General features: G+C 37.9%; 1 protein-coding gene across 3 annotated transcripts; it reads left to right on the top strand.

Moving 5' to 3' along the window:
• The first annotated feature begins 11382 nt into the window (after positions 1–11382).
• On the top strand, positions 11383–13108 carry LOC148039495 (uncharacterized). 3 transcript variants are annotated; one of them, XR_015688320.1, is made up of 4 exons: positions 11383–11838; positions 11980–12038; positions 12256–12554; positions 12686–13108. XR_015688320.1 is itself a non-coding variant. In XM_087665136.1 (3 exons), exons 1-3 carry the CDS (start codon positions 11571–11573, stop codon positions 12475–12477), a joined length of 549 nt encoding a protein of 182 aa, XP_087521262.1. In that variant the 5' UTR covers positions 11387–11570; the 3' UTR covers positions 12478–13107. The 3 variants fall into 3 exon arrangements, 2 of the variants coding, with proteins under 2 accessions (XP_087521262.1, XP_087521271.1); XM_087665136.1 differs by having other exon boundaries at positions 11387–11838; positions 12256–13107; XM_087665145.1 differs by having other exon boundaries at positions 11395–11838; positions 12259–13107.
• The last annotated feature ends 388 nt before the right edge of the window (positions 13109–13496 follow it).

Below are 13496 nucleotides of genomic sequence, written 5' to 3'. Positions count from 1 at the left end.
GGTGGGAGGGGCCTACCATGGAGGGACATGTAGGACAATGAGCTAGGAGGATGGTGGTGGATTTATGGTAGAGCGAGGGGGACTAGTTGTGCACCAAGGGGAGGTATGGAGGGTGAGGTGGAGGGGGTGATGGCAATAGCATGTAGGCTATCACCCCCTTTATAACCTCCCATCCCCTTTATTTAACTATTATTATTATTATTATTATTATTATTATTATTATTAGAAATCTAACCTATTTGGTTTTACATAACTAATTACTAACCCATCTATTAGAAATACTAATTTATGAATTATATGGGAACTTGAAACTTGGAATTAATTGTGTTCAGGCAACACAATGATGGTTATGCCTCATTGGACAAGGAAAAATCATCACTCTTCTTGAAGCAAGTGCTAGATTGATTTGTTTAGAAGAAACACCAATTGAGGAACCAAAACTAGACATTATGCAGGAACAAAGATTGTGGTTCCATGTGAGATAGAGGGTGAAGGCATGGCATTGTCCATGTTAGCACAACTTTGCTTGTGTTGATTAGACCTAAACATGATTTGTAATGCAAAATTTCTTATTGCGTCATATATCATTGGAAAGTTCTTGAAATAAATAATCTTAATGTATAATCTCCAACAAATTATGATTTTATATGCATATATTTTAGTGCATATTTGTCTTTTAATTTTTATTAGTTAATAGACACAAAAATGTAACATATTAACATGCTTTCACCCAAAATTAGACCATCCAATTGACCAAAGTTCTTGATTTAAAATAGATGAGGATGGGTGATGATTGGGATACCCAATGGATCTAGTTGCCTACCTAGAGGTTGTTGATGGCCAAGGGTTGAATACCTTACAAAAGATAGGAAGGAGAAGGTGAGGTAGGTTATTGACACCTTACCCACCCCTCCATCCTATCACTTTGTCACTCTTCTCTTTCTTTAGGCCAAGGTTGTGACACCCTACCTATGTTCCTTTTTTGACCTTCTAATAGCACATTAGTAGCCCAAGTGGTTTGATCTTCTAGATCTCACCTTGCCACTCAAGTTCAAACCTTAGAAACTCGTATTTTTCTTTTTCTTTTTCAAATGAAAGCTCTGTGTGTGTGTGTGTGTGTGTGTGTGTGTGTGTGTGTGTGTGTGTGTGTGTGTGTGTGTGTGTGTGTGTGTGCGCGCGCGCGCGCGCGTGCGTGCGTGCGTGCGTGCGTGTGTGTGTGTGTCTGTGCACGCGACACACACACGCACGCACGCACGCACACCCACCCACCTCTGGAGAGAGAGAGAAGGGGGGAGTATTTTGAGGGAGGAAAAGGTAGGGTGTTGACACCCTACCTTCCCCCTTAGTGGAGGGTGGTAGTGGTGACAAGTGGTTGTGGCAATGTGGAAGTAGCCCTAATGTGATGGGTGTGGTGTCATGGGAAGGATGGAATGAGTGGAATATGCAGAATAAAAAATGGTGACCCTAACAACTTAATTATTTCCATTCTCCATATGCATATATACTATATGCAAATGTTTATATATGCATTTTGACACACACATGAGCATATGCATAGATCTCTACATATATATGCATAGTTGTTTGTGTATGTTCTCTCATACAAGCATACATGCATATTATATTATAACCAAAGGACTTCTCTCATCTAGGAACCATCAATCTATTGAGTTTAGTACATAACACATATAATAAATGTTTATTGAGCCTTCTTTGACAAGAACTTTGAAAGAAAGTACATTGTTGAATTGTCAATCTAGCTGGATTGATAGATTAGGATGGTTGATGCAAAGTACAATAACTCGAGACTTTAACTTCATGGAAAATATCATGTTTCCCATTCATTAGATGAGATTTGGCTTTTTTGTTCTACAAGACTAGTCTTAAAAACTTGTTCTTACTTCAAGCTTTTAGGTTTGGTGCACAATAGATGTCTATAATGACTATTTTTAAAATTCTATTTTGATTAAAATTTCACAAAGGAAACATACTAGTAAAGCTCACATTTGGTAATAAGCTTCATTATAGTTAAGGTAGTTGTGCAAAGCACATCAATTTAAGACTTCAAGTTATAGATACGATCAACTTTCCTTTCCACTAGTTGTGTTGTGATCTAATAAAGGATTATATACATATCCAATTCACATGACAACTTCAAATATGTAATTAGGACACATGGATCTTGGCTAGATGAACTTTTTGTACCCAACTTGAAAAATCTTTGTACGCATATAGTAATTCGATAAGAATCTAAGTATTTGAGTCATGAATCATGATGTGGAATGGTTGTTGTTGTATGAGATGATGTTCATATGTAGAGTATCTTTTTTTCTAGTATGTTTGACCCTAGTCATTGACCCTAGTCATTCATTTTCCAAGAGTGTTTCTATTTTTTTAAAGGTTCCCATTATTTCTACCCATTTTGTCGAAGGTAAGATTGATATGTGTCTCTCTGTTTTATTTATTCTAATGGTTGTATCCACTAGCCAACTGCAATGAAACTTTTAGTGGAGAAATTTTGGAAACAAACCCAAATAGTCTATTGTAAATCATAGATACATTTAGGGACTTTTACATGAGGCTTATTTCATCCTTGTTGAATGATCATGGTACAATCATTGGTGGAATCATCATTATTGGTGTCACAATCTCATGTTTGTGATACAATTGCTCTATCATGCAACACATGAAAAGGGTGTGTCTACTAAGATCAATTGTAAGGGTGATAGAAATACTATATTAGTCTTGAAGTTAATTAAAGTTGAATGATGGCATGATCATAAAACTATTGTTGCGACCATCTTCTTGATGTCACTTGTGTTTGTAGCAATACCTAAAAAGGGGGATGCCTAGGGAGATTCAACAATAAAAGTAACATAATTTCTAAATTGAATTTGGTTGAATTCAATTAGATCTTAATAAAGTGCTTAGGTCCATAAGTTGTCGAAATTGGAGAAAAATTAAAATGAATTCTCCATGAGCCATTGATGCTTAATGTCTTTTATGGATGTTGTATTGGAATGCCTCTTTCATATGCTTTCTAATAAAGCTTTAAAATAGCTCCCGATGTTTGATGCTAGACTGGGATTTCATGCAATTCTTACATGTGTTGGAAAATTATGCAACAAAGAAGACTTGCTTTAAGTAAACAATATCCAAGGTTTGATATTGCAATATAATTTCATATAAACCTTGTATTTGTAAAAAATTTGGCAGTTGAGGAAGACATGTTTCTTCATATTGTTTACATCCTTTTTGCCACAACATGAATATAGAATTTGGTTTATATTTGCCTAGGTCTAGTTTTACAATTTGTGATGCCTAATAATAGAAATTTATCATGTAGCATATCATTAGAAAGTTGCTCAAGAGCTAGTAATCATTTTATACTCTTTTAAAATTTTAGACTTAATATACTTAGTTGATCAAACATATTTAAGAGTGAATTGTCAATGTACATGTTGTGAAAACTTGGATTTGGGATGCTTAAGTTATAAAAGATGTTGTTATGCACAAGGTGTAAGCAATGCTTCTAGAACATATTTAGTAATAAGAGCATACCAACACTAAAGTTGTCAGAGAATGTACATTACTAACCTATTCTTCAAAATCTTTTCTTCCAATGATATGCTACCTAAGGCGGCCATTAAAAAGGCTTTACATTGTACTATCCACATTTTCCCTTCAAGTGAAACATGGGAAATGATACTCTCCCAAACTTTCTCATATGGTGGCAAAAAATAGTGGTATGTAGAAAGTCTTTTGCTTTACGTATCATGCTCTATTTTACTTTTCATAAGTGGAAATAAAAGAAGTCACTATTATAAAGTGGATCGATTTTAGTAATTAATATCCTTGAGTAAATATAAGAGAAGGTAGTATTTGCAATCAAAAAGATATTTATAGATGAAACCTTAGGAGATTGATTTTTCCAAGCAATCTTGATTCAACTCTTTTCCCCCTTCATACCACAAAGATTTGCTAATTACATGAAGTGACTAAAAGTGAGATTGCATGTTGTGGGTTGTCTTCTCAAAGGTGTGACCACATTACTTCAGCTCTATGGTCATGTGAACTTGCAAATGTTGCATAATGATATGTATGAGTGTGAACATGTGTCAAAAACGTGTTAGTGTGAAAATATGATAGGAAATGATGAAACATATTATTTTAATATGTTGGTGTGCCATGAGGTAATTTTATTCTCATGTTGTGTATGGATTTAAGGTGTATAAATTTGAAGTGTATGATTTTGAACAAAAGAGAAAAGTAGTGTGGTTGTTGCAGACCCACATGCTCGTTAATCTAGACTATCTAAACATGTTTTTCTTTTGAATGAAATGTCATCCATTACATGTTCAGTTCATCTTTGTTCAATATAATTGTGTTCAAGCATGAATTACACTTTTATTTGAATTATCACAAACACAATAGTTTAGCTTAACCTAATGGGGTCAAGCTTTCAAGGTTGAAGAATTATGCTATCTATAAAACAAGGCTATGGTATCCCCATACTTAGAAGTTTTTCACTTATTTCTTTTTTGCAATCCAAAATCCACAGAGAGAGAGAGAGAGAGAGAGAGAGAGAGAGAGAGAGAGAGAGAGAGAGAGAGAGAGAGAGAGAGACAAAAGGGCATGTTGCCTGAGGGAACACAAACTTAGCAAAAGGCTTTGTAAGCAGTCTTGTAGCCATGGTGTTGAAAAAATACTACACACATAAAAGATCTAATGCCACTCATAATTATAGGGAAACATTTAGGAGAAGACCTAGGAGGAACTTTTGCTGACAAAAAAACTAGTACGTTTCTCAGAGAGACCAAATGGCTGTAAGTACCATTGCCTTCATGAGAAGGTCCCAATTTCACTTGGAGGACTCACTTAGATTGCCTCTCATGCCAAAAATGATTTCCTTGAAATTCAAGTTGGAGTGGAGATCAATCTTTTCCATGATATCATGGCCTGGAGCACTAAGTGTTGAAGCCATCAGCATCTTCTTCCAAATACTCATCTATCATTGGGTTTGATCCTAGAGTTTTGACCAAATGTGCAGTAAAGCCTATAGTTGCTTCATCATCTTCTATGGGTGTGATTCCATGGTCATATGTTATCATGGTGATAGCTTCCCTTCATATCTTGTTTTGCAATGATTTCATGCAAAAGCTCAAGTTCATCTCTCCATCAATGAGCCATTTCCCTTTGAGTTGTATTTTAGTAGCTTCCAACTGCATCAAGTGTAGCTACATGAGGGATTACTTGACTTTCTTACATTGATATCCATACAAAGAGAAATGCTCATTTGAAATAGATTATATCCATGCTAATGAACTATACTCAAACGCAAATACCTTCACCAAGCTTGAAAATAAACCCAAGCTTGAAGGCACAATTTGTGGGGGCGTAAAAACAATATATAGTTTGATTTCACATAATTTTTCACATGTGGTAGAAATTGGGCAGTCCAATAGGTGCAAATTATTTGTCCTCCACCTCTCATTAATGCTAATGGTTGGAATAAGATCTTCATTTTCTAGGAACATGGTAGATTTTGAAAAGCGTTTTCTCCATATATATCACATTGATCTCATATTCTTTTAATATCCTAAGTTTAACACCTAGATACAAATTTGAAATGAAGCAAATTCTAAACTTAAAAGAAACTTAATAGCCATGAAAAAATACAAAGAAAATGCTCAAAGCTACAACCATAGCTCCAATTATCATGTTGCTCATTGGCACAATGTAGCCATAGCCAAGATCAAGAAGAAGACTTATAATGAAAGGTTGCATAAGATATACCTCATGCATGTTGATCATGAGAATGCACCCTCGTGATGGTACAATGGGAAATCTCAAGAACTCCACAATGGAGATTTACAATTGAAAATAAAAAAATGTCTGCAATGGCTCATTCTTATCTTTTATGTCAAACCCTAATTATTAGATCTAATCTCGAGGCATCATAGAATATGTAAGATACCACGTGAATTCAAAAGAAAGGTATTATATTTAGTAATTTTTACAAGATCACATTTACAAAAGTGATTTTTAATTTATAATTTGAAAAAAATCTGCAAGTTTAGTAAAGTAAAAGGGGCCATTTTAAGGCCTTATAGCATGTAAAGAAAGGGTATTTCTTAATATACTTTGAATGCATACTATATAGATGATTTCAAAGGTAGACCCCCCGAGGGTCTAATATAAAGGCTAATGGATAAAAATTAGAGCTAGGGTTAAACTTGGTTTTTGACAGATCATCCTTGCTTAAAGAAGTTGTATCCTCAAGACTTGAGATTATAAGAGTACAATGGTGACCAATATGAGAAAAGCTCAAAGCATGAAGGAGCATTGCTAAATATACTCCAAAGAATAAAAAAGAATCCTCCGAGGGAAGTAAGCACCATCATAAACTCAAAACTATGAGTATCATGTATGCAATTGTAAACATGGATGCTATAGTATGAGGCCCATAACTTATGATAGAGACCTCCGATGGAAACAAAATGAGATATATAAATGTAGTAGCCACCATAATGTATCTATCTAGGGTCTGTCCAATAGATAAAAGTTAAACTTTGATGAAGGTAGAGCAATTAAATTCACAAAAGAAAAGCGAGTTGTCCTTGTTCTGTGACTCAAGAATCTTCCTTATTTCATAAGTGCTTCCATCATTTGTACCTCTTCTTTAACTTTGGGGATTCACTTTGGCTTGAGGATTCACATAAGCTGAGGGTACTTGTAATGGGGTGAGTGTCATTGAGGCAAAACAATTGCCCGAATCAAATGGACACTCATCATAATAATCATTGTAGGCATCATAGGTGTCATCCATGAGAGGATGTATCTCCTGAAAACCACTTGAGTCAAATGGAAAACATATCCCTTGGGCCATAAGTCTGATCTAAAAAATCATGTGAGTCATGAAGAACACCATGAATGTCACCTGGGTTGAATGGAAACATACCAATCAAGCTGTGAGTATTATCATTGTCAAGATTATATGCACTCAGATCAAATGGAAACAACATAGACTCATGAAATAAAATGGAAACATATCACGTTGTTCCATAGCCCGGTGTATATCCTCATTAGTTGGCCCAACATGATCACCAAACTCCTCATGATTTCTTCATTAAACTTAAGATTTCATGATTTCTTCATTAAACTTAAGATCTTCCTCGCGATCCTCATCATCTACATAATCTTCTTTCATAGGTTGATGTATATCTTCTTTGGTTGTAGTTGCTCTAGCTCGAAGTGGATTCTCTTCATGAGACTCTTCATTCGAATTCTCCTCTTCATCTGAATTCTCTATAGTAAGTATACTTATTTTTGCAATCTTTGCCTTGCACTTATCTTTGTGATTGGGAGACCTTGTTTCACCACATTTTTAGTATAAACCTTGAGCATGCATTTCCTTCAGCTAGTCACTAGATAGATATTTACTTTGAGTAGCATTAGGTGAAGTTTTTCCCACATAGCTACTCAACTTGTAGTCATCGTCTACTTCGAAAATAGGTATGCAATTTGCATAAGAAGTAGATATCTTGCTCAATGAAGAAAAATATGGATGCCGCCTCTCATAATAATGCTTCCCAAGTGAATATTACTCATAATAATCTTCATCATAGGAGCGCTGACAACATGCATGCTTTCCAAAAGAGTGTTAATCATATGCATCATGCTGCCCCCAAGAATGCTGATTATAATCACGGTGCCCAAAAGAAGGCTACTCAAGAGAATGACGGTCGTATGCATGTTGTCCAAAAGAAGGTTGCTCAAGAAATTAATGACCATAATGCTGCCCATGAAATGATTGCCCATAAGAATAGTGAGCATGATCAATCCAAATACATGTCAAGGTCAGAGAATTGATTTGAAATTCAAGAACAATCAATTCCAAATGATCTCAATAGATTCCTCTAATTCAAGTAAACTCCAATAGAATTTCAAGAATTGGGAATGGAATAAGATAGAAAATCTAAATCTATCTTTTAACAATGAGAGTTGGCCCATTAAAAGGACAAAAGAGAGATTTCATAGGATTTGATGGGAAATACCTCTAAGAAAGTGATCGATTGATGCTTGAGTACAATGAACCTCCATAGCTTAATCCATTGAAGATGAAACTTGTTGGCATGCTTCTTTAGGAGCTTCAAGTGATCCTCAAGCTCCTCAATAATAAGGAAGCACAAGTTAAAGTGGTAATTTCCCCCAAATGCAAGTCTAGGCGAGCTAATCTTGGTGGGCCAAACTTGCCAAACAATCCTTCAATGTTTGCAATCTTTAAACATTCTTGTCGATAATGGTTGCCATTTAAAGATAGAATGCTTTGCCAAAGAGCTTTGATGATGATTAGAGCTTCCAAAATAGATTAATGGCAATTGTCCAAATTGCTACCCTACTTCACCTTTAGGGTTTTGAAAAGGAAGCATTATGCTAAGAAAAATGGAAAGGTATGCTTCAATGCTTGTTAAAGATGGATCACTCGTAGAAGAATGACTTGCAATCCCTCCTTTGACGAAAAACATGGATATTCTTGATCTTTTACGCAAAATAGGCAGTGTAAATTGCTCTTGTTTTGCTGCATAAGCTCATTATCTTAGCCATTAGGCATGGATTGGGAGGATGAAGTAACAAGCATGTGATTAGGTGGTAGTAGATAAATAAATGATAGCTTCTAACAATCAAAACATGGCTACAAATTGTCCTAGAATAACATGTTAGGCAACACAAATTGCATTGGAATCACAATGAGTAAGGAGCTTGTTATGTAGCTTTTGCCAAGCTTGATCCTCAAGAAGGATAGATTATTAGTACTTTTTGATAGCTTGATACCTTTGAAGGATGGAATCAGAGATAAGAGAATAAATCATCATGGTAGCTTGAAGGGACGCGTTTAGAATTAAGAAAGAACCTATCCTACAAAAAAAGTAACTATGCTTTTAGTTGCCACTAGGTCCTACATTCCTCATTTTGTCAAAAAGACCTTCAAAATTGCTTGGAACTTGGTGACAATCCACCAAACACATCAAACCTCCACCAATTTTGCCATGATCTCGAAATATCCCATTCATAAGTCTGGATCACATGTACTACATTTGATGTAGAATTTTGTTGAAGATAGTGCCAGATATGGATCAAAGATAAAGTTTTGATACCAATCGAAATGGAGTAAACTCTAAATTGAAAAGAAACTTAGTAATCGTGAAAAAATACCAAGAAAATGTTCAAACCGATAGCCATATCTCAAATTAGCATGCTACTCATGGCACAATGTAGCCACAACCAAGATTAGAAGAAGACATGCAATGAAAGGTTGCATAAAACACACCTTATGCACGGTGGTCATGAGAATGCACCCTCATGATGGTGGGAGGAGAATCCTCAAGCACTCCACAATGGAGATTTACAAATGAATGTCAAAAGATGTCTACCATGACACATTCTTGCCTTTTACATCAAACCCTAATTACTGGGTCTAATACAAAGGCCAAGGGAAAAATTAGGGCTGGGGGTAAAATTGCACCATTACCAAATTATACGATGTTTATGAAAAATTTCTAAAGATAAGTCAATCATGTATTCCTTGCTTTTATTGATTTGCACATGTTGAGTCATGAAGAAACCATATTAAAGGCAACATGAAAGTCCCATGGTTGACATGTGTAATGAATTGGGGCAAAACTAGTTTTGAATTGTTGTCAACATGTTTATTTAGTACCTTCTCATTTTGATGTTAAAAAAAGCGGTAAATAGAGACCATGTATAAGGCGTGCGATGTGATGTTTTCGAAAATACTTTGTTGAATTGAACTTGATCAGAAATTTAGTTATATATGTTCATGTGAGACACCATCTTCTAGGTGTGAATGTTACATAAGGATGCAACTATTTTAAATAGTGTGCATTGTATTATGAAGACTATTAGATATTTGCATCATCCTTTTAGGATAGTTCTACCCATTTATGGATTACAACAAACAAGGTTGCTAAGGGAATTCACTAAGCTTTTAAACACTTTGCGAAGAATGCATTTGGGTGTGTGTGCATGTGTGTATTTGTAACATGTTTGTGTGAATGTACAAGTAAAGTTTGTAGTGTGTTTGTGTGAAAGTATTTGCAATGAGCAACTTTAAACACATGATGTTTCTTCCTCGTATGCCTTAGTAATGCTCGTATTTCCCTTAGAATTTTCCTAGAAAATACATCAGTTTAAGCTAGGGTATATGTGATGTTTTGTTGGAGTAGCAATTTGTAACACTTATGACCCACTTTGGAGTGAAGATGCAAATGTTCTTCGATAGTAATATCAAATAACACACACATTATTTAAAAATCAAAGAAAATATTTGCAGTGTGTTTTTGCGAAAGTAAAATGAAGGTTGTAATGTGTGGTCGAGTTTGATAATTACTTCTTTATACGTGAAATGATTTTTGTACTAATTGAATATCGGGGCTTACATCGATACTTATGGTTAAGGGGTGCCTAAACTTGCCCTTGACCTCGCATTTTACAAGTGGTCTCGTTACAATGACCACCTTGGTGACGAACCAAGTGGAGCCAAACCAACTCTTACATCATACAAGGTTTTGCACAGCTCCTTGTGAGAATGGAACTGTGACCTTGGGTTTATCACACCGGTTCGCTACCACTTGAGTTGGCGGGTTCTTTGCATAATGACTTCCTTGATCTCTTGTCTCATATATGATCGTATGATGGACCTTGCATCATAACACAAGAGGTAAGTGGTGTGATTGCATTGGATGTGGTTGTGTGGAAGACCAAGTAGAGGTAAGTGGTGTGATTGCATTGGATGCGGTTGTGTGGAAGACCAAGTAACATTTTTGGGTAACGTCTGACAACCATATGGGTGGATTGGCCAACTTCAGGTTTATTAAGGTTTGAAAGGAAGAAGTTTGGGTAGTGGCAACTATTGCCATGGTACCCTTAAGCTCCCCACGCTTACCTAGAAAGGCTTGGGGAGGAGTAGCAACTGTTGCCACGGTACCCTTAAGCCAGGCCCCCACACTTACCTAGAAAGGCTTTCAGGAGCGCTTGGAATCCAACCGCTGTGTTGAGTGAGGTAACGGAGAGCTAGTTAGCATTGAGCCGCCTAGTTATTAGTGGTCACGTTACACGCAGTGTCGGTTTGCGGGGTGGGCAGTTGCTACAAAGAGTTATAGGCCCCCACAGTTCATTACAGTAGTCTGACAAAATGGGAAACGCGAGATATCGCCATCCAGACGCAAGGACGTTCTTGATGATGCGGCTGCACAAAGGCTTTTGTATAAGATCGATTAAAAAAGACTTGGAGCAGCAGAAGCCTCTGACAGCTTGTTTTTATGGGAAAAGGAGGCCATGGATGATAGCTTTCTCCTGGGTCCCGACTCCCGACGGCCCCGTGGGTCGTTACCCTCTCTCTCTCACGAGTCTCACACACTCTCTCTATCGCTTGCAAGTTGCCTTCTGCCGCTCTCCTCTTTTAGGCCTTTCGACGGAACTTGCAAAGGCCTTTCCTCACGACCCATTTAAAAATTGTGGCGCCCCTGCTGCTTAAAATACTCACGGAAATGGCGGTCGTTCCACCCTCTTCTTCTTCTTCTTCTTCTTCTTCTTCGTCTTCGTTTTCTTCTTTCAGTTGGTGCGTATTGTTGACGGTGATTCCACCTACGTTGATCTTCTTAGGCGGCCCACGTGGCCGGCGCTGCGTGCTGCTGATGCTGGCGCTTCTACTTGTCTTGTCGTGGCGGACGACGGCATGGCTCCTGCTCATGCAACAACGGCAGGATGATCAGCCCCACCGACAAATGGCGGCCCGCCATCTGGACTCCGACGACGGTGCGTTTTTTCGGGCCTTAAATGTTGTAGCAGCGACAGTGCCATGCATATGCATGTCTTGTGTGATTGAGAGAGAGAGAGAGAGAGAGAGAGAGAGAGAGAGAGAGAGAGGCCTGCACTATCTCTACCCTTTTCTTGCAGACTGGCCCCCATCCAAGCCCGGTCGCAGAATCGGCTCCAAGGATGCTTGGCTTCTTGAGGTATGTGTCGCTCTTATTCTTGTTATCGTAATTATCATGGCGTCTTTACTTGAGGTATGTGTCGCTGATCTTCTTGTTATCGTAATTATCATTGCGTCCTTACCACAACACCAATTCGATTTCCCTGAATGGATGTCGATTGTCGGAGCTGTGCGTCAAACTGTATTTAATTTTGTTGTTGTACATTGGTACTAATTAATGGCATGTTCATGTGCAGCAGGATTGGCCCGATGACCCTCGATACCGTCGCGCCATGATGGGTGGGATGATGGCCCATGTGAACGGGGGTGGCGGCGGCCAGCCGGGCTCCAAGCCGCCCCCGTGCCACAACCAGTGCCCTGGGTGCAGCCCTCTCGATGGGCAGTGCGTCGCCACGCCGACCTACGTCCCCGGCAGCCATGGCGTCGGCCATGCGGTCTGGACCTGCGCCTGCGTCTAAGTCGTTTAATCTTATGATACGATATGGCCCCTACTAAGCTGCTGGGCGCCCCGAAGGCGCTCAGCCGTTGCTTGATTGTAAGTCTGATCCCTCTCAAGCTCTCAAGAGCACTCCAGAGAGGCTCCTTGTCACAGTACAAGTATGGCTGTAGCATGAGTTGGATGGAAAATGTTCACTTGCATACCAACGTGTTCGTTTTGAATGGCATTGTGTTGAGATTTACATGAAGGCAGAGGAAGGCTTTTCTTTCTTGTAGTTAGTCTGTTAGATCCATTAGGAGCCCTTTCCCACCGGCGTTCGGAGGTTTTTATTCGGCTGTTAAAAATGCACCGTGGTGGGAACTTGGAAGAATGACACACCAAATGAATGTTTTGTTGCACTCGAAGGAAGGAGGCCTGCCCTGCAGGCTTGTCAACCCAATCAGCAGTACGACGGCTGCTTCTAGGCTTCGACATGTGTAAGGTGTGTGTGGACCATGATTCAGAGACCAAAAAGGAAGTCTGATGTACAGATGTCCTGGGAGAAACATTACCCCTTGATTTAGCAAATATTTTGTCACAATTCTATCTGCCTATAACAAGCCCTGCACTAATAAATCCTTAATATTATACCAAACTTTAATTCGAGTAATGGAATGTCCATCGTTAGAAATTGCACGACTGAGAGAGAGAGAGAGAGAGAGAGAGAGAGAGAGATCGCCTTTTCTAGATTTGTGACCTGAGCTTTAATGTGAAATAAATTGCAAAAACTTCATAAAAGCTTTTAAAATTCATACAAGAAAGCGAAAAACCATAGTTTTTTACAAAAATTTTAGTTATAAAATTAGCAAATATGTGTGATGTGGTTTAAAAATCCATTGATTATTATTATTGGATGATATAAAATGTATTCAAAAAGTAAGTAAGGTAAGTATGTACAATTGGGGATCCTATCCCTATTAACCAACCAGATGACTTATAAGGCCACCCCTTTGCCTAAAACTTATACAAAAGGAATTGGTGGAGCTATTCTAGTTGGAT

Source organism: Lygodium microphyllum, chromosome 2 (assembly GCF_053477565.2).
Source record: "Lygodium microphyllum isolate KBCC chromosome 2, Lygodium_microphyllum_v1.1.10, whole genome shotgun sequence".
Lineage (NCBI taxonomy): Eukaryota > Viridiplantae > Streptophyta > Polypodiopsida > Schizaeales > Lygodiaceae > Lygodium > Lygodium microphyllum.
Note: the sequence above shows the minus strand (reverse complement) of the source record. Positions and strands in the feature narration are given on the sequence as shown.